Source organism: Condylura cristata, unplaced genomic scaffold (assembly GCF_000260355.1).
Source record: "Condylura cristata isolate star-nosed mole 26May11 unplaced genomic scaffold, ConCri1.0 scaffold00015, whole genome shotgun sequence".
NCBI classification, from domain to species: domain Eukaryota; kingdom Metazoa; phylum Chordata; class Mammalia; order Eulipotyphla; family Talpidae; genus Condylura; species Condylura cristata.
This window is the reverse complement of record NW_004567116.1, coordinates 30,293,511-30,314,757: the sequence shown is the minus strand read 5'-3', so window position 1 is coordinate 30,314,757 and position 21,247 is coordinate 30,293,511. Positions and strand designations below refer to the sequence as shown.

Here is a 21,247-nt window from a genome sequence, read left to right as displayed (position 1 = left end):
AGAGATGTCAAGAGTTGGTATGTAAAAGTCTGGAGTGAGGGGTGCTCCATATGTAAATCTGGGGGCTGCAGTGGTAGAGAAGAGTATTGGAAGCAACAAAACTAGTCTGATCTACAGACGGCGAGTATAAACAGAGCAGGCCCCGGGGTGTCTGTGGGACCATCACATAGAAGTGAGGGAGATGAGGAGTACCCGACACTGTAAGGTCAGAAAGGAGCAGCTGGCACTGGAGCAGCCAGGAGACAGTGCAGAGAGCAGCTCTGTCAGGTGTGCTGAAGGCCAGCTAGGGTAGGAGTGGAAACAGGCATTGGATTTCCCAGTCAGCAGGTCTCGGGTGAGCCCTGGGTGGCAGAGAGGAGAAGGCAGGAGTGGCATGGCTGCGGGGCAGGCCTGGACCTCCTCGATGAAAGCCATGGGGTGAAGGTGAGCCAGTCAGCTGTGTGCTTTTCTCCACTCAGATTCCAATGCCCAGGGGAAGACAAGTTAGGAGGTCCATCCTCGCTCAAAGCAACATGGTGCCAACAGTGTCTGAGCAGGCACAGAGGAGGCAGCAGGGCCTAGAAGCAGGACCCCAGCCATGATTTAAAAATACAAGTAGGCAACTCTGCTGCCCACCTGTGACGACACAGGTGTCTCTCTCCCTCCTACCCCTAATAACCATGTCCTTCTAAAATGTAAAATAAAAAATACAAGTAAAAAAACAAGGAGGTTCTGTTTTCCTCTCTTTCAGATTGACAACAGCTATTGTTGGGGATAGGTACTTTCAGTGTGTCCCTGTCAGCCCTACTTTTAGAAACAATTCTGAGAGAATAGCTCATACGCGTGGATATATGAGCACCAAGACGTCTTACTCGGCAGTGGCTGTGAAGGGAAACATTGGCGCATGCCTAACCAGCAGGCCTGGTTCACTCATCTGTGGGAAGTGGTGGTGAAGATGAGCTCACACTCCCCTCTCGCTTGGCAGATGAGGAAACGCGGGCCCAGAGGGAGGGAGTGACAGCCCGTCGCAGCATCGTGTGCAGCGCCTACCCCTGACTGTGGGCAGCGCACGCCCCGTCACCGTGGCTTGCTGTTGGGGCCCCTCGCAAGGTAACTTGGCAGCCTTGTTTCCTGAGCCAGCGTCTTTAAAATGTGAAGTCTCAGAATGTTTTTGCGATTTTATTTACAATGTCCTCATGTCGTTGTGCGAGGTTCTCCATGCATTGGATGCTGGCGACGAAACTACGGGGGAGGACGGAATAGTCTTATGTGTGGGCCCTAGATAGGAACGTCCTCATGAACATAGGGGTTTGGGTTCTTATAAAGGTCAGAGTTACCAAGTAAGTCACATTATTCCATTGAGCAGATATAGCGATAGGAGAGAACTAAAACTAGGGCGGTCTGTCAGAAAGCCTCTGGGGCACTTAGCCCCTCAGCAGGAGGTGCGCTGGGCTGGCAGTCTTAGGGCCTTGAGCCCTGGGCTTCTCCCTTGCGCTAGTGCCAGAATCTGGCAAGAGCCACCCTGCTTCTCTGAACCTAGAGGAAGCGGGTGAGTGTGCTTCACTCACGCTGCCTCTTAAAGGTGACAGTGCACTTTGGCTCGGCGTGTCTTGGCACAGTGGCTGGGTGAACGGTGTGTTGGTAAACCCCCATGCTGCTCCCAGGTACCTCTGCCACTTTGAAATAAAGACATCTCTGTGCCCTCTTGTACCCATTCTAGACCTCCAATGGCAGACCAAAGAATGGACATTTCTTCAACTATTAGTGATTTCATGTCCCCGGGAGCCACCGACCTCCTCTCCAGCCCCCTCGGCACCAGCAGCGTGGACTGCAACCGCAAAAGGAAGGGCAGCTCCACCGACTACCAGTAAGGCCTCTGGGCGCCTCTCCTCTGGCTCGCTTTGTGCCAGCACGGGTTGGGCCGCGCAGGGTCAGCTTCTCTCTTGAGAGAAGGGGTCCTCTTTATGGAAAGGGCTGGGGGTGAAAGCCACACAGTTGGCTTTTGGATTGAGCTACCCCCCTAGGTTACACACAGGAGGGGTTTCCAGTACTGCCAAGGTGTTTACTGTCCTGGCCTCAAGTTGTGCCTCTTCCGGGGCGAGAGGACACCCTTAGAGCAAAGTTCTGTGTACCCCTTCTTTGCCTGCCTTTGCTTCTTTGAGCCAGATGGCTAAATCGAGGGATATGATCTCAGCGGCTTCAAAAAGAGCTTTGCCTGTGGGTCTCTGTCTGAGAAAGACACCAGTTGCTTAATTAATGTTTATGGAATGAGTTAAAGCAAGGTCATCCTGGAAAACACCTGTGTTGTCCTTAAACATTATTTAAATTAGTATGTACCTGTTATATTAAATAGTATTTTTGTTTCTTTTTAGACTTGATGACTTTTCTTTTGAGTAAGTAAATTTTCACACTTACAGTCAACTCCTCCATCTCTGTGCAGACACCCAGGGAACTAGGCAGGGCAGAACAAAGGCACATTCTGTTTTGTTGAGGCAGCTGTCTGGAGTCTTACCCGAATGTCCATTTAAGACATTTTCTTTTGTTTAATGAGGAAACATCTCCAAAGAGGTACCCCTGTACAGCAGATGTCCTTTCTGCTGAAGTTCACAGGTCGAATTTGGGGAGCACAGTGGCTGGAGGTCAGATGCCCACTAGGAGATGCTATGATTAAATATGTAAGTTATCCCAGATAATTAAGAAAGCAAATGCCCAGGGGATGGAGAATGGGGTGAGGACCCAGTGGGTAATCTTCTGGAGACCAGGAGATATTTTTCATGGCCCCCTTGTTTCAAGTGCTGATTCAGCCAGTGATGTGTTCTAAGACCTCTGTTATCTAAACCTGTGGCTTGCAACCTTGTCACCACACAAGGCCTTCAGGTTTCACATGGGCCCAATATGCTCATCTCCGGGAATTCATGGAACCCTTATTAAACAGCCATAGTCTTTCCCCTGTATATCATTCTAACGTACATAGTCATAGCTGACTGCCAGGCAGAGCTCCTCAGTGCCTGAAATGATCAACTTGGCCTCCTAAGAAGCAGATCCAAGTCTGGCCAAAGCAGGGCTGGAGAGGTGGTTCATTTTTCCATGTGGCCTGTATGACTTCCTCTGAATTTCAGGAGTAACTAGCAAAACCTCTGCTTATGAGGAAATGAAGGGGCCCCAGGCTGGAAACCAGTGTCCCAGAATACCCATGATGGGATTCAGTGTTCCTGAGAACAGAGGCCATTGTCCCAAGATGACATTGCCTGAGGGGCCGTCATCCTCCTTGCCCTTTCTAAAGGATAAAGGAGAAAGGCCAAGTGGCCATCAGTGCCTCCTGGCACATTTACGGTTGGTGAAGGGAGTGAGCTGACCCTGGATGAATTTGCGACTCCTGCCTCTGAGGATTTCAGTCTATTTTCTTCTGAACCACGAAGTGCCATGAAATTAGATTGTAAGGTCTCTGCAAGGGAGGCAGATTCTTACTGCTCCCCGAGACCCTGCAGCCAGACAGCTTCTATACCACAGCCTGCCCTCCCTTCTGCCCAGTCCTTGGGGCCCAGGATATCCTGCCTCACTGAGAACAGAATGTTGGTGGCAGTGCCTGCGAACAGTGGCTCGTAGCTCTGCTCAGTATGTCTTGTTGGTAATTAGATTCCCTCTCCTCACTCCACCCCCTCCCACACCAGATATATAAGTATGTACACATGTATTTGATGCTAGATAAGTTTTCAGAATGAATAAACTCCATTTATCCAGAATGATAGGGGTCATGATCTAGTTGTTTGGATACTTTAAGAGGTTTCCTTATTTGCTATTACCAATTTCCAGACAATCAAAATATGGTAAAATATTAACATACAAGCACTAGTAACATGATAGGTAACTTTTGTTTGATGAGCTGGGAAACCAGTCTGGGTTTTATAGGTGGTTCAAGTTGTTTTGTTTGATTGCTATCCATCAATCATACTGGCGATTTGAGCTTTCTGATTTGCTGATTTCTGGATAAACGAGAGAGCCTTCTATATTCTAGTAAGGTGTTTTGTATGTCTTTATTAACAGCCTAGTAATAGTCGCGTTCTCTGTTGCTTTTTCAGAGAGAGTATGGACACAGACAAAGAGGACCCTCATGGCAGGTATCGTGAACCCCGTGACCTGAGCCTCAGTGTCCTCGCAGCCCTGTTCTTTGCATAATTACACGTTCCCCTGCTTGTGCAGGTTCCACCCTTGTCACCGAGTGGGGGAAAGCCAGAAGGCCACAGGCTCAAGGCTGTCTCCTGTGACCCCAGTCCCCAATGTAGCTTGTAGCAAAAACCCTGGATGTTGTAGAGATATGAAAGGGTTCAGAGGGAAGGAGACAGGTGCATGACTTTACTGTGCCTTTCTGGGGGTTGTGCTTCCATCTTTTGACTTTTTTTGTTTTGTTTTTTTCTAGGTTAGAATACACAGAGCACCAAGGAAGGATCAAAAATGCCAGGTATGATTGGCCCCTCGTTCTGCTGTTCTCCCTTGGCTGGTGCAGTCACAGATGCTGTGACCGTGGGGCTTCTGCCCTTCCCTCTTGCCAGGCTGCGTTGGCCTGCATGCCTCACTCTCTAAGCACATTTAACCAGAAGGGGACTTTGGAGGTAGCAGGACATAAATCAAGGTTAAAGTTTCTCCCAAGCCATCATCACGTAGCTCCTTCCAGACTCCAAAAAACATCTGACCAGTGATTCATTTTCTGGGCTGGCTGCGGAAAGGATCCCGTGTTGTACTGCAGATTGCACTTGGGGCCAGAGCTGGGGTGGGAGCTGCTCCCAGGAGTAGGTTCTCTGACTTGAGCCTCCAGCCACGCTAGCTGGCCCCTTCTCATGTGGTGCTCCGCTCTCCTGCTGTTAGCTCCGGAGCCCGAGGCTCTGTCACGACAGGACCCGTGGCTGCAGTATCCGGCTCAACTGAGACTGCTAGCTTTTGCCCTCTCAGAGCAGTGACAGCCAGACACCCTGTGGTAGTTGCCACAACAGTGGCAGCTGCCGCATTTCCTCTGCTCACACACCTCTTTAGGGGGACAGTCACAACCAGCAGGTGCAAACCTGTCAGGGAGTGAGTGTGAGCTTCTGAGGATGTCAACTCCAGGGAGGAGAAAGATGATAGTCTGAGGATGTAGCATCTGTTCTACCTGGGTGGGTCTCAGTTGAGCCAAGAATGGCAGCATTAGTTATCTGGTGACCCAGTGAGGGTCTGACAAGCCATCCAGCGGGCCCCTTCAAATCTCAGAGACCAAGCACTGTGGGACCCACGTTGAGAGCTACTCTGGACAGTTTTGGAAGCCTTCTCTCCCTCCTCCCTTCTGCCTCCATCTTCAAGCTTCATAGAGGCTGAGAGGAGAAGGAAAAATTGAAAAATTAATAGTTCAGTGTATCTGAAAAGACAGTGTTTGTTAACAGTCCCCCTTAGTTCTAGAAGTAAGCATTAGAACAAACACGTACTGACTTAGCGCGTACTGACTTAGTGGGGAGACCACGTTTTGGTGATGTTCCTAAGGAGGGCTAGCTTGAAACATTCCGCAGATTCTAAATTTGCCTTGTCAGGTGGATACTGAAAACAGTTACAACTGGTTTTTGTTTTCCTGGATGCTCAGTTACATTTCATGGAGGTAATTTTTCATATCATTCAGGGAAGCTCACAGTCAGATCGAAAAGAGGCGTCGGGATAAAATGAACAGCTTCATTGATGAATTGGCTTCCTTGGTTCCCACGTGCAACGCAATGTCCAGGAAGTTAGATAAACTCACTGTGCTGAGGATGGCTGTTCAGCACATGAAAACATTACGAGGTGAGATCCTGGACTTTCCTGTCCGTCACGCCCATGCCTACATGTTACCACCCTCACCTGGAAGGCACCTGAATCCCGAAAGCGTGTTCATTACGGAATACGGGATTTCAGGGACTGTGCCTCTGTGTTCAGTGTTCATGGGGTGCTGGTGGGCGGCTGCGTCACGCAGCAGCAGGTGGGGTCCTGCAGTCCTGCTCGTCCCAGGGCGGAGCGGCGTCCTGGCGTGCAGGTGGTCGGGCTGCGCACAGACCAGGGGACGCCGCTGGTGTCCTGTCCTGGTTGTGTCGCTGACCCCCACACATCAGAAATGTGGGTGCACTTAGTGACACAGAAAAGTCACTTTCAGTTTCTAAGAGGCAAATTCATCTTGCTTCCTTTGAGGAATGAGTCACTGGTTGATGGATCTTGCCGCATTTATTGTCAGGAATGAACGGGATGATATTTTCATCTTCCTGAAATTTTCCCAAACTAGATTGACTCTTTATGAGGGAGGTGTATTTTCCTTTTCTGAGTGTGGGGAGGGTGAGAAAACAGGCAGAAATGTGGAAGTGACTTGTCGAAATCGAAGGAGAAATCTGAAACAGGCCAGCCATTGTAGTGAATGCCATTCCTGGAATTTTCCATAAATCTGAGACTTCTTTGAGGACACTGGAAAGTGGGCACTTAATCAGATTTCTGACCTGCCTGGTTTAAGAGTTGCATCTTTATGTTCCTGCAGATCTTCCAGAAAGAAGTTGTAGTTGGTTTTGTCTAGCTTTTTATCATTTAAAATGTATCCCTTGGAAAATGGTATTTAAACATTCGTATTAGTGAAAAGGATAGAGAGTAAATCATTATAAACTAATTTCTATTAAGTTGGATAGGAGAGAGGTCAAGCTCGAGTTGACTTAAAGGGGTAGCAGCACCTTGGCAGTTGATGTGGACTTCTCAGACACGTCTGATTACTCCGGCCCACAGTGTTTGGCAGTTGTCGCAGCTCTCTTATGTCTTTGCCATTCTGCTAATCGTTCCGCAGATTCCAGGTGGTTTACTGCAGGCATTTCTCTGTAAGTCACCATTCTCCTGAATGAGGCTAGATTGACTGCTGTTTGAACGTGAGTCCTCACTTGGGTGGAGGAGCCTGAGTTGCGTTATGGAAGCAGTGCATTTCTCAGGGTTGCCAAGCTCCCTGAGAAGAGGGACTCATGGTCAGTGCCCTGGATGAGGTGAAATTTACTCAGGGACCTGGCAAACAGGATGACTTCCCAGGAATATGTACAGTGGTGGTTTGATGGCCAACTAGGCAGTCCACTCACGGTAGGTCTTGGGCAGAGGGGTCGTCCTGGGAGCCAGCTTGCTTCAAGAGCCGCCACCTCTTAGGAGCAGATTTTGTGCTTCCTTCTATTATCTCTTGATTTTCACAATCATGACAAAAGCAAGCTTGTTAAATCTTCTGTGGGCAACAGTATTCTTTTTTCAATGGAATTCTCTTTGGCATTGCTAGAGTCTGTCCAAAGCCTGAGCTAATAATCCTGTCTCAGTGAAAAAGAGGATGAAATAAAATCCCTCAGGTAGAAGAAGGTCTGAAGCAATCCGTGGAACGACAATGACCTTGAACATAAAATACACCTATTTTCTTTTTTTTCCCATGAGGTGCCACCAATCCATACACAGAAGCAAACTACAAACCAACTTTTCTGTCAGATGATGAGCTGAAACACCTCATTCTCAGGGTATGTGGAACTGCTTACTTTTACACATTTAGTCTTGCAGATTTCAGAGCTCTAGCATGTGGGAATTGGATGGCTGAATGCTCAACTCCTGGGCTACTTTCTCAGATCTCCCCCTTTATCTCCTGTGTAGAGAGACCTCCCGTTCCTTCCCCGACCACCTTCTCCTCTCAGAAAGAAGTCTGGAATCGGCACACGTTGAAGCTCTATGCTACTGATTTTTTTTTTTTTCAATCAGGCAGAATTTTGTTTCAAATAGGAGGTAATAAGTTCCCAAATGATGGTTAGAAAAGGACTGAAACTGCTTAACAGTTGGAAATCTCTCTTACCCTCACTCAAGCACTAGCTCAGAAGCCTCCTCCTGAATCTTTATACCAAAATTTCATCAAAACAAGGAAGCTCCTAAAAACATCGGGGCCTAAAGAGGAAAGTAGATGGAGGAGGTGATGCTTTCACTGCCTGACTGCAGTGCTCAATTTGTCTTGCCAGTCCCTGCAGGGAGGCACTTGGGTGGCACACGGAGCCTGGCGTCTATGCAGAAGCAGGTCTGTTCCCAGGGAGCATGAGATTCACTTGCAAATTGAAGGGGGAGAGAGAACTGGATTCAGTAACAGGTCCTCTTGCAAATTATAAAAAGAAAAATAGAACTAAAAGAAAAATAGAACCTGCCCTATCTCACCCCAGCTAGAGCTGACTTGGATTGCTGAGCCCCTCATACCATCTTGGCACCCATCTTTGAGCAGAAGTCTGCAAAGCCCCAGGGTGGAGGGAAGCCAGCATCATCACTACCCATTTTCAGCCTCAACCTTGCTATGGGGTACCTCTGAGTCTGACCTGGTCACTCTAGGATTCCTGCCCAGTCCCTGTGACATGCTTTATTAATTGGAAAACATCTAGCTGCAAGAACAGAGACCTGATGAATAAATAAGGTTTTGTTTCTCCTACCGCCTAGAAGACTGGGACAAGTATGGCCAGATAGGGGTTGGGGCGTGGCTCCATAGTCAGCAGGAACCATGCTCTTCATGTGTTCTCACACCGCACACAGCGTGTGGCTCCTCTCCTCCATGGGGTGAAGGGCTGTGCCAGATCTGACAGCCGACTAGCGAGATTAAAGTGGCGGGGAAGCCGGAGGAGGCCAGTGGTCCTTTTGATCAGGAAACGCTTGATTCCTGGAAGCCAGGTAGTGGGCTTCAGCTTATTCAGAAACTGTCACTCTTAGCTGCAAGTCATGGACCAGCTAGTCCAATTTTCCAGCTCCCATAATAGTGGTAGGCAAAAGAGAAACGGTGGTGGAATCAGCCCCGAACAGCATTTGCAACACACTTCCCAGAACTAATCTGTGTGCTAGGCTTCCTACAGAGGGGGTGCCCACAATGCGGAACCTCCACTGTGGTCTCCGAGGCCTGGGGTTGACTGGTGCCTCCCTCTCTCAACAGCCGATTGGTGGGCACCACATCTGGGATAGCTGTAATGCTGGCCCTTCCCAACATACATTATTGTGAATTATTTTTAACTTCTCTTTGTATCCGCCCAGTTCTGTTTATCGAATTGTCCTAGACCCCAGCTTGTCGTTAGCAAGTCCTCAGAGCTTCGTGTGGCCTACAGGCCTGATGGGCATGCCTCTGAGTGTCTCGTCATCTACTCACTAACCTGGGCACTGTTGAGCACTTATATAGGAACAGCCAGTCACTAACCAGCGCACCGTGGCCCGAGGCCTGCCAGCGAGTTACTGATGCTGCCATTCTCGGGGCACAGCTGTTGAGGCCCCGCTCTGCCCTCCCTCTCCATCCTTTTTCACAGAGGTGCCCTTATTCTCAGGGAGGACTTGCTGAAGTGAAGAGCTGTGTGTGCATCATCCCTGGAGTGCCACCCAGGCCAGCCAGCTACATGGGCTTCTTGTGACTTAGCCAGCTAATTGCTGTCACCAGCTCAAAAGTCACATTATCAGAACCCAAGTCCCAGCATTTTCATTTTGTATTTGGTCCTACAAATTTTGTAGCCAGTCCTGAATTACCATACTGATGATTTGATATATTGTAATAGATGGTGTGTCAGGGGAACAGTCATCCTGACTGCTTTATAATGTCTAAATATTCGATTTCCCTATGTCTTAGAACCTAGGTAGACCCTTCTGGGTCCCTGTGTCCCCCTCGGGAGGGAGTCAGTTCTGCTCACACTGTGACCCCGGGGCATGCTGGTGTTCTCACACCTCTGCTCCTCGGGTGTCCCTCACCCCAGCTTCACCAGCAGTGTTCATCTGCCCGTGGGAAGCCCAGCCAGAAAGCTTTCAGTACCCTGTACTGACAGTATTCGCCAACCTCTGGTACCTACTCTCTCCTCTGTGGTGTGTGAAATCCACTGCACTGTGTCATTGTTCCAGGCCTGTCGTGCATTTCCTCCAGAATGTCACAGTCACCTTTGTCCCAGGCACCTTTTGTGCCACGTCACTTTGTCAATGAAAAGCCTCCAAACATTTCCCTTGTTAGAAGATTGTCTGCAAGGCAAATGAGTAAGTTATTAATACCCTAGTTTTTGACAGAATGAGGCTTCCAGCAGATGGTGCTTGGAAAAGTGGCTCCCCCTCACTGTCAGGCCTTGCCCCAGGGCCAGCTTCGAGGCATAACTAGGAAAGGATCCTCCCAGCTCCCTTCCGCCAGGGTGACCCGGAGTGGTGATTCCACTCTCCATCCCACCTCTTCTTCCTAGCACAGGTGGATGTACCGATTTGCAGTGACCTTCTGACACATGAATTCATTTCCCAGTTCTCTGAATTAAAATATATCCCAAAGGCCCTTTAGATGCATCCAAAGAACAGAGTGAAGACTAGTGAATAAAGCAGGATATTGTGTATTAGAGCACCAGCATAAACAAGCATGTGGGGGGGGGGCTGTTCCCCGTCACTGGGAAGACCCCAGTTCATGGTTGCCTATCTGGCAATTCATGAGTAGGCGTCACACACACATCACAAACAGCCTGAGTGCTCTGGTTTTGAGATTTATGTGCTCCAGTCCATCTAGTAAACACCTGCATTTAAAAGTGAAGAAGAGGGAAAACAGTTCTTGAAAATGTTACTGTGCCTTTCCCAACTCATGGGATGCAGACAGCCCAACCCCGAGTCAAGGGATAACACGAGTAGTCCTCAACCTGTGAACACTGGAGTCATTCTGAGGTGGGGTGGGGCGAAGACAGTCTCAGGGACCCAGCCCCACTCCAGAGCATCTGCCTTAACAAAAAGGAGGAAAGATCACTTAAAATGTTGAAAGGCAGTGTTCTGCAGGGCTCCCTGTAAATGCTGGTGTTCAAGCTGCAGGTAGAAGGTGGCCAAGACGCTGGAGAGGAAACTCTGGTTTTAAAGTTTCCTTACAACCTCAGATTCTATATCATTTTATAATTAAAGAAATAAAACATCATTTCCCTGCACCTTCATGCAATCAGCTGAATTCTGCTTTGAAAGCAAACTTGTTTATTGAATATACCCCTGTATCAGTAGGTGATAGGTGTGGATCTGCCCTGGGGAGACTCTGCTCCCACTTACTCTAAGGGTACTTGTGAGACTGTCAGTGAGGACAGGCCAGAATGTGTTTGAGATATTTAGAAAGCACATCTAAATCATCTACCAGAATGATTATCAGTCACGGCTCCTGAGGATGGTATCTGATTATCTGTTTCTCCTGATTAGGCGGCAGATGGATTTTTGTTTGTCGTTGGATGTGACCGAGGGAAGATTCTCTTTGTGTCAGAGTCCGTCTTCAAGATCCTCAACTACAGCCAGGTACTGCTCACGCTCCTGTCACTGGTAGACAGCCTCACAGCCACTGAAACTTTGCACACTATGCCCCACTTTTCAGATTAACTGTGGTAGGCCAGCCACACGTGAAAGGTTCACATTGTTTCCCCAACCCACTCGTCTCTCAGAAAATTCTCTACAGAGAAGTAGACTTAAATGTGAAAAGTTCCTTTAATGTTTTCCATCTCCCCCTCTGGAAAGTTGGCTCTGTAGCTTTCTTATGACTGCAAAGTACCCCACAGCTAAGGGGGAGGGTTGGGGCAAAATACCCCACAGCTAAGGGGGAGGGCCTACCTCACGAGGAGGGAAAGGTACGCAGACAAAGTAATAACAGAAAGTAAGAACTGGGAACCCGCCCATAGTGTGCTCGCGCTGATGTGTCACTTACCGGCCCTGTTGAATCTTGACTTCCTATGAAATAGAGTTGTAATGATCCATGTCTTTGATTGTATGTGAGCTCAGATAAGATAAACATTAATGAAACCTGTAAGAACAGAGCTTTCACTTGTTACGGCCCAGAGTTTTGACTCATTTATTCATTCACTAATTCACATGCTTGCTGGTGTTTGCCTAGAATCTGGAATGCAGAAGAACCAAAGAATCAAAACAACATTTATGTAAATTCAAATCTATGCAGACTTAATGTTTCCTAAGTGTTGGTGCTCTTTCTAGTCTTGAAATAAAGTTATCTCTGCTGCCAGATCAGGCCGCCCAGCATGCACTGGGGCCCACCTTGCTTAAGAGCAGAGGGGATGGACAGAGCCGTCAGCCCACTCCCAGCAGTCGTCCTGTGAGGTCTTAGCAGGGTATTTGTAGGTGTCAGAAAGAAGACACAGTATACGCAGCTGAGAGATTTCTGCCTTGCACACCGCAGCCACTCACGAACCCCCCTTTGCCTCACTGCCTGCCTCGGCCAAGTGACTGCGTGCGGCACATGTTCACTTGTGACGTAGCTGACGCTCGTGCGTAAAAGCATACCGCTTGTTGGGTAATTTATATTGCACACGCTGTTGACCTGCCTTTGGCATGTCATTTCCACAGAATGACCTGATTGGTCAGAGTCTGTTTGATTACCTGCATCCTAAAGATATTGCCAAAGTCAAGGAGCAGCTCTCCTCCTCCGACACCGCACCCCGGGAGCGGCTCATCGACGCAAAAAGTGAGTGGGGAGAGGCTCCTGGGCTCCCTCAGCAGCAGCAGCTCCGCGCTGAGCCGGGCTCGGAGCCGGGGGTGGCCCCACCTCTGGATGCCCAGAGCACTGCCCTTCCCCTGGGGTAGGGTCACGGGTGCTTTTTTTAGGCTGAATGGGATTATGACTATTCCTCGTGTTCATTTTTGTTTTTACAAAAAGCAGAAAAAAATTCATTGTCCAAATTCATTAAGGAAAACAGCTACTTTATTTTTTTATTATATTTTTATCTATTTATTTATGCATAGAAGAACTGGGGTATAGGCCAGAGGTGCAGGGGGCGAGAGGATTCACCAGAGACAGCGTGGGGAGCACTGGGTGAGACAGGAGAGGTCTGCTGCACCATGTGCATCAGCTCCGTGGTTGGGGATCGAGCTCAGGCCATAGTGGTGATAGTGCTGGCCCTCCCTGGTGGCACAACCAGTTAGGACGCAGCACTGCAAGCTGGCCACAGCCACTTCCTGCCCCGGAGGTGACCCACATGGCGCAGCAGATCTCTCCTGACCCGCCCGCTGCTCCCCTCAGCAGTGTACTTCATTGATCTGCCTGCTCTGCTCCCCACTCTGTCTCTGGTGAATCCTCTCACCGCCCCTGCACCTCTGGCCTGCACCCCAGTCCTATATGCAGAAATAAATGAATCTTTAGGAAAAAAAAAAGTTGATAGCACACCAGCAGTTGAGAGTGGACTCTCAGGCCAGACTGCTAGGCTCGAGTCTCGGCTGCATCATTTACCAGCCGTGTGACCTTGAGCGAGTCACTTAGCCTCTGAACCTCGGCTTCCATACCTACAGAATAGTACTTGTTCTGCTGTGTTATGGTGGGGATTAAATGTGCTGGTGTACAGTGAGCAGGTGGGACAGTCCCCAGCACACAGCGAGCACAGCAGCCGTGCTGGTACTCACCCAGTGCTGTGCAGGCAGCCCTGGGCTGCATGAGCATCTCTGGAGGGAAGCCCAGCAGAGGATGCTCTGGCCACTCTCTTCGGCTAGGTTCTCCTCTTCCCCGAAGCACAGCACGGTCCCTGGTTCCTGTTGCCCTTCACAGTCTGGTCTTGCCATTTTTTAAGGACCTGAGAAGGGAAGATGAATGGAATTGGGATCTTGCTGTAAGGCCCTATACAGTCAGGGAGACGAGACAGCATCCTTATAATAGGCACAGCCATAGAAATAGTAGCAGGCATAGAGCACGATGACTAATTCTCATGTGGGTGTGGGGACGGCATCACCGAGCTGATGACAGCCGAGGAGGGTTTGCAAAGATGAATTACTGTTTGCTGGGTGATGAAGGCAGGACATTTGTGGACGGGGGCAGAGGAGTGGCCTGCATGGTGCTGTTGCAGCTGAACTTTCAGGGAGGAGCGGGAAGGCTGGACCACCAAGGTTGTCTCCCATGGGGACCAAGGGAGGGGTTCTGAGCTGGGTGGGTGTTCTGAGGGGACCTGGGGAGGTGAGACCCGGGCCCTGAGCAGCAGCCACTTTCTGACAGTTGCTTCTGTGGTGGGCAATGGGGTGCTTGTGCCCCAGGCAGGAGCCTTCGCCCTGCGTTATGCATTGACAAGTGGCCCATGATTCTCTGAGGTAAATGGCCCTACTGTTCTTTCAGATACTAATTCAGTTGGTCTAGAACAGCACAGTTCAGTGGGAGCGTAATGCGAACCACACACAGGAGCTACATGTGACCTTCAGTAGTCTGGTAGTCACATTAAATTAAAGATAAATGTAAAGTTAATTTTAATACTGTGTGTGACGTAGCTGCGACATCCACATGCTGTTGCAGCAGGCTAATGCTCACATGAGTGACGTCCTTAACAGCCTTTCTGTGCAGTCGGGAGCCCTGCTGTGTTCGCTGTCCGCCACAGCACTCACAGGAGAGGCTACAGCCAGGGCCGGAGCTGCACTGGGCGCAGAGGTCTAAGATGACATCCAGAAGCTGCATGTTGACACATTGGGGGGTTCTGGCCTGCAGCCGGATTTGAGGATGCCAGGCAGTCCTGCTTCCGCCTGTGCCCACGTCACACCCGCCCTGTCACCCAGCCCAGGTTCATCCTGCGGGCAGCACAGACACCTCGGCCTTTTGGTTGGTGCTAGTCAGTGAGACAGCTCCTGTGGCACCACTGGTCTTCTCGCGATGAGCTTCCTTTCCCCTCCTCCCCGTCACTGCTGCTGGACGGAGGCCCTGTGTTTTTCTACCCCAGAGCGCCTCATCTGCTCATCCGGTAGCTGCAGTCTACCTGGCCTGTAAATATTTCCATGCCGTCAGCACACCTGTCCACAGCACATCTTTACTCCCTAAGCTGAAAAGTGTCATTTTCATGTCATCACTATAGAACTGTGAGGCAGAAAGAAAAGACTTTGTTCAAGGTCACACTCCCCCTCCTGACACCTAGCACGACTCTCAGTTTATCACGTTTTGTGTGTTGATTTGCAGCTGGACTTCCAGTTAAAACAGATATAACCCCTGGGCCATCTCGATTATGTTCTGGAGCACGACGTTCTTTCTTCTGTAGGATGAAGTGTAACAGGCCTTCAGTAAAGGTTGAAGACAAGGATTTCCCCTCTACCTGCTCAAAGAAAAAAGGTAACCATTTCAACAGTTCTTCCAAACCCGATTTCAGGTCAGGTGTGTTTTTCACAGGACTGTCCACAGCTGCGTCAGCGGCTCCTGGCCAGTCAGAGCGGCAGGCCTCAGGACAGTTGTCAGGACTCTCTCTACCCTCTCCCTTCCCCTAGAGGTAGGACATTGGGGGAGCCCTGCTTGGTTGTCTCAGGGGAAGAGCCTTCTCTAAATTCTGAGTGTTGTAATGTGGTTGGGAAAGAATACTGTCAGCCACAATCCCAGCTTGGGGCCGCTTCCCGGCGCACACCAGTGCACCACAATTACTCAAGTCACTTTGACCTCCAGGTGGCTGAGGGTGATGGTCACTTTATTTTTCCCCACCTTGAAGCATTCTCTCCCCTGGAGGCCAGGGGCCACACCCCTCTTATTGCCCTCATCCTCTGCCACTTCTCTTCGGGACAGTCCCGCTGGTTCCTCCGCTCTCTCCTGCTTCCGTCCCAGCAGCTCTGCCACCTGCTCCATCCATAGACGATGCCATCCCTTCGCTTAACTTTAAGGGCCATTTACATGCTGCCACAGTCCAAGTTGATGTTCCTAGCCCAGGTTTCTCTCTGAACTCCAGATCCATAAGTGAACAACTCACTAAATCTACCTGCACCGATATTGAGGGGCTTCTCACACATGATGCCTGTAGCAGTAACCACCTGAGCGGCTGCTTGAGTGTAAAAGGCTCCAGCCTCCACCCAGATGTGCACACCTTACATCCCTCACCCCCTTTCACACCTTTCATACCCTGCCCCCCAGCTGGTCAGTTACAGGAAGTCTTGACACACTGAATTGTTTCTGCAGAAGGTATATGAATCGTTGTCACATGTCTCCATGTTCACCAGTCACAAGATCCAGGCTGCCCTCAGCTCTCTCAGTCTGATGCAGGGATGGCATCGTCTATGGATGGAGCAGGTGGCAGGAAAACCTGACCAACCCCTTCAGGTTTTCCCATTGTGCTTGAAGAAAACTTGAACATCTTTAACGTGACTGCCGCCCTCAGCCCAGCCATGCCTCTGGTCAGTGCATGTGAGCATTGCTGAGCCCTTCGAGGCCTGAAAGCTCTTTGTCTACAAGCCTCTGGACAGCCTGTCACTCCGGGTGGAAGCTCTGCCCGCTTCTCCAGCTCCTCCTGGCAGCAGTGTCAGCCACTCCCACCCTCAGGCCGCCTCCTGCCTTCTTGTACCCTGGAGACTGAATTCCACAAAGGCATGTCTGACATGCTCTCTCCTCTCTCCCAGTACTTTGTTGATCTGCCTGTTCTGCTCCCCACTCTGTCTCTGTTGAATCCTCTCACCTCCCCTGCACCTCTGGCCTGTACCCCAGTTCTGTATGTGTAAATAAATCTTGGGGGGAAAAAATCCCCTCTAAAACTGTTCACTGAGTCATTAGTTGTAGCAGCAATAGCTCTGGTGTAAAGAAGTTGGTGTCATCCTCACTTTCTTTTTAGAACCAAATATTTTGAAGTTCATGCTGTGTCCAACAGATGGGCCCGGGCCTTCCCCCGGCGGCCTCCCTTGTACCCTATCCTCAGCGGCCTGCGCAGTGTGGACCACGGTGTGGTCCTCCTCCTGCCTCCACTGTCTTCACATGGCCCATCACTCTGCTCCTACAGCGCCTAGCCAAAATGTGGTTTTACTGTTTCCCCACTTCCATACCTTGGGAAGTTTTCCATCTCCTACCTGCAAAGATGGGCACGTTTGCTAGCAAATGACCTGAGCTCCTTCACAGCTGCCCTGGCCTGCCTTTGTATTTCTGCCCCTGGGGCCGCAGCCATGCAGACTCTTGTTTGTCAGGGAGGCTGGTGCCACATCTAGTTGCCTTCTCTCCCTGGATGCCTGTATCTGGATCAGGGAGACTGTGTCCTTCTATACTTTGATTTCCGACCCCTCCTGGGCTACCTGTGCCTCATGCCTCAGCCACACTGGCACTCACCAGCGGCTTCTGTTTTCTAGCGGATCGTAAAAGCTTCTGCACAATCCACAGCACAGGCTATCTGAAAAGCTGGCCACCCACAAAGATGGGACTAGACGAAGACAACGAGCCAGACAACGAGGGCTGCAACCTCAGCTGCCTCGTCGCCATTGGTCGGCTGCATTCTCACGTGGTTCCACAGCCAGTGAACGGGGAGATCAGGGTGAAGTCGATGGAATATGTTTCTCGGCACGCCATCGATGGGAAGTTTGTTTTTGTAGACCAGAGGTGAGAGTCACGGATCACCCTTGAACGTGATAATAGAGGACTTGTCAGCCCGAGTAAGGCAGAGAATGCACAGGCCACCAGTTGGCTTTCTTGAGAGAAGGAAGTGAGGGCTTGATGAAAGATGTGGCCCACTAGGTTTTCTGTGTCATTCTTTGGCGTGTTGAAAGTTAGGGGGAGTGACGTCCATGGAAAGAGGAAAACAGTAGGTAGAGTTTGCACTCTGAAACTGTGGAATGTTCAGGGCCATTAATTACCGAATCTTACAGTGTAGGATTTGGAAAAGATTCACAAGTGCTGAATTACCTAACACAGTGTCACGGGGTATGGTAACCTCATGTGGCAATTTGGATTTGAATTTAATTAAACTAGAATTAAAAGTTTGATTTTTCATATTCATCAACCACATGTCAGGTACTCGGTAGCCACATGTAGCTAAGGGCACAGGTAAAGATCATTTCTACATCCAGAAAGTCCTCTTGGACAAAACTGATCTAACTCAGTCTCAGTTTTTATGTAATATTAATAGAAACAGAGACCCAGCCGAAAAGCTGACCTCTTTAGGATTCACAAGTAATTGGTAGTTGACTTGGGCTCAGATCTTTGATGTCCCAAGCTTGCTGCGGCTCAGCACTGCCTCCTGAAGATCTTTCACAGAGTAATAATTTTCTGGGTACTAAAAGTAGTAACTAAGTGCTGGAGACACCTGCTTTTCAAGGTCCTTGAGCCCCGCTGTTAAGCCACAAGGTGTCTGGTGGGCAGGGAGATGGAGAGGCTCTGCACTACAGTTTAGATCTTTGCCACCATTTTTATCTAACACTGTTAGACTACTTTTAAACCCACTAACATCTGATGTCTTATGAAACCCTTCTGAAAGGCTTTTTTGCTTTCTTTCCTTCTGTTTTTATAGCCTTGATTAAAACTAGTTGGTTTTTTTGTTTTTTTCAATGTCTGTATATCCACAAGGTACCAGTTTTCCCCTTTTCTGATAGTAGGGTTCCTCGAATGCTGAGATGTTTGTTCGTCATCTGAATGGTTTCTCCTTTTTTAAAATAATTCTTTTTTAGGGCAACAGCTATTTTGGCATATTTACCACAAGAACTTCTAGGCACATCATGTTATGAGTATTTTCACCAAGATGACATAGGACATCTTGCAGAATGTCATAGGCAAGGTAAGCTGGAGTCTACAAAAGTCTTAAGTTTAAAGTGTCCCCTGCTTCTAGCCTAGCCCATCAAACCTTCAGAGAAATCTGCCCCCATGTCGGGGAAGTCAACCAACCCAGAAGTCCCCCTATTTCACCCTGACTGCCATGCAGGCCTCTGTACACAGGCCAGGGCAATTTTGCGAAGTATCGCTTATTCAGGGAGCTCACCTGGGCGCTGCAGACTGACAGCAGGCCTTGACTGCATCTGCACAGAATCCTAGCCCGTCTCCTACCCTCGACACAGTTGTGTATGTGCCTCCCGAGAGAAGCCAGCGTTGACTCCTTCCCTTACCCATGCTGCGCCAGGCCTGTTGGTGCAGACATGCACATGCAGAGCAGCCCTCTGCCACCGCCTCCACAGCCAGGACTCAGCTGCAGGCCCTGTGTCCACCTCCTGACAGGCCTGCCTGCTCCCTTCTGTTCTGTTCTGTCCTTAATCACCCCACCTCTGCCCTGAGACACCGAGATTGATGACATGTCCCTGCTTAAAAATCCCTGCTGTAGACTAACCCAAAGGCCATTGACAGGTATTCAAGACCCTCCTCCGCTTCACAGCCCCATCCCCACCTGCGGAGACCCCATGCTCCAGCCATACTGACCAGCCCCTCAAGCACTTCTGGGCTCTTCCCTCCTCCTCTGGGAAAATCTGCATTCATCCCACAGGCTCTGATCTCCTCCGCCCAGCCACACGAGGACAGGCCTTCTGTCCCGGCTCCTCTTCCATCTCCAGTGTCTGGTGCCTGAGAAGTGCCCAGGATGTGTGTTACACCATAGAATGGGGTCCCCCAGGTGGGTGGTGTCGCTGGATTCAGAGTCCTGAAAAATGCTGAGCTGCCCTCAGATGCTCCACTGACGGTCCCTTCACGGCTGACAGCAGCTGGGTGTCTAGAGGGCGCTGCTACTCCCTGGAGCCAGCATTTCATACACTGATGAATAGTGACACATCCACTGAGGAATGGGCAGGCTCTGAATCAGGCTCCCAGAAACAGTCTGTTCTCCGAAGCGCCAGTCCCTCAGCTTAGGCAAGCGTGAGGGCACCAGAGCCTGCACACTGCGTCTGGTTAGTGTAACACCTAGGCCTGGGAAACAACAGTGTTCATGGCTTCTTTGTATTTTCAGTTTTACAGACCAGAGAAAAGATTACAACTAACTGCTATAAGTTTAAAATCAAGGATGGTTCGTTCATTACGCTACGAAGTCGATGGTTCAGTTTCATGAACCCTTGGACCAAGGAGGTAGAATACATCGTCTCCACCAACACGGTTGTTCTGTAAGTGCTTCAAAGAGAAACGCAGTGGGCCCGTCACTTGGGGAAGGGGGGTGTCACGTCCTTCAATCCCACCCTGCCAGTATCCTGTGACCCCTTAGGAGTGACAGAAGCCAAAGGGTTACTAGCGGAGCACAAGTCAGTGCTCATTCCGCGAGGCCCCCAGCCTGTGGACTTGGCCAGGAAAGGGCAGCGCTTCCTTTCTGATACAGCAGTCAAGCTCAAGCTCTGAGGCTCAGGACCTGCTGGCAGGGCACCCATTGGTGCTGCCGTGGAGGGAGAGGGTCCCACAGGCATGGCTCATGCTGGCTGCGGCCGAGGATGGGCAGGCGTCAGCCCCACCAGGCTGAGCGAGGCCCAGGTACTGGCAGAGTAATGCCTCAAGCCTGCCACCTGCCGTGTGGCGTGAACAGGGCAGGACCTCCTCAGTGGCCAAGCCTGCTCCCCAGGCTCGTCCCCAGGGTATCCTGCCCCCAACCTGTGGTTGGAGCTGAGTGAAGGTCTGGGGCTGGGTGTGCTGCAGGTGGAGAGGAGGCCCCGAAGCAGAGGCAGGGGTTGCCAGTATCACAATCTCTGCCGAACAGTGCCCTGCACAGACTAGGAGGCAGCAATGCCAGAGGCTGGCACACTGTCGCATTAGCAAACAGCAAAATGTGTCCAGCCACGCAGACGCACGCTTCATTTTCTGGCCTGTCCGGGTCCAGTGGAACACAGGACACCTGGGCCAAGGTGAAAGATGCACGGTTCCGAGCAGGCGTGTCTCATGTTTCCTTATTTGCTGGGCTGTTTGCAGAGCCAACGTCCTGGAAGGTGGGGACCCAGCCTTCCCGCAGCTCACAGCGTCCCCCCACAGCATGGACAGCCTGCTGCCCTCTGGAGAAGGTAACTGTGAACTGCTGGGCACCGAGGCTTGCCTGTGAACAGCTGCTGGGGCCACAGATACTCAGGCTCCCAGCCAGCATGTCCTGAGGAACAAGTGAGGCCCTGAGAGAATGAGCACTAGGACGCTGTCGTCCTTGCTCTCTCTGTGGACCCCTCTTTCCCAAGGCTGCCCCCATCCAGGAAGCCCCTGAAATAGCAAACTCCTTGCTTCTCTTGTGCTTTCTCCCTGTGTGTTGCCTCATGGCTGTGACATGCTCTTTGGTGACTGTCACTGGCTCCTGTGGTGGGGGTTGGCTGCAGCGTGACGGGGTGTAGGAAGGGGTACCATTCCCAGGGCACGGCCTTAGCCCTGCTGTCTGCACCTGATGTACCCTTCCTCGCAACCGCCTCCACTTCCGTCCCGTCTCCATCCATGACTCCTACGTCCGCTCTCTCCTGTGCTCCAGACCTGTCTCTCCAAGTGCCTCTTGGACGGAGCCACCTGGAGTCGACTCCAAGGCGCCCGCCGGTCTGCACTGCTCCCTCCGGCTGTTACCGGCCTCTCCGTGCCTCATATTACATCCAACCCGGATCCCTGCCCCTTCTGTCTCAGAGCTCTGGCAGCCTGTTGCTGCTTTGACGCCTTTCT

General features: G+C 50.5%; 1 protein-coding gene across 2 annotated transcripts in view; it reads left to right on the top strand.

Annotated features, from left to right (window-relative positions):
• The window catches only part of ARNTL (aryl hydrocarbon receptor nuclear translocator-like), a 92,529-nt gene that overhangs the window by 62,441 nt on the left and 8,841 nt on the right, over nucleotides 1-21,247 (top strand). Inside the window, exons 4-17 of one of the 2 annotated variants that reach the window (XM_012725610.1) lie at nucleotides 965-1,089; nucleotides 1,700-1,846; nucleotides 2,352-2,372; nucleotides 4,059-4,097; nucleotides 4,397-4,438; nucleotides 5,621-5,778; nucleotides 7,411-7,490; nucleotides 11,167-11,259; nucleotides 12,316-12,433; nucleotides 14,891-15,040; nucleotides 17,020-17,266; nucleotides 18,331-18,437; nucleotides 19,590-19,740; nucleotides 20,531-20,619. In XM_012725610.1, the coding sequence (XP_012581064.1) occupies nucleotides 1,707-1,846; nucleotides 2,352-2,372; nucleotides 4,059-4,097; nucleotides 4,397-4,438; nucleotides 5,621-5,778; nucleotides 7,411-7,490; nucleotides 11,167-11,259; nucleotides 12,316-12,433; nucleotides 14,891-15,040; nucleotides 17,020-17,266; nucleotides 18,331-18,437; nucleotides 19,590-19,740; nucleotides 20,531-20,619 (1,435 nt within the window). In that variant the 5' untranslated portion in view covers nucleotides 965-1,089; nucleotides 1,700-1,706. The remainder of the gene's footprint in view (nucleotides 1-964; nucleotides 1,090-1,699; nucleotides 1,847-2,351; nucleotides 2,373-4,058; nucleotides 4,098-4,396; nucleotides 4,439-5,620; nucleotides 5,779-7,410; nucleotides 7,491-11,166; nucleotides 11,260-12,315; nucleotides 12,434-14,890; nucleotides 15,041-17,019; nucleotides 17,267-18,330; nucleotides 18,438-19,589; nucleotides 19,741-20,530; nucleotides 20,620-21,247) is intronic. The other variant, XM_012725611.1, reaches the window with a different exon arrangement.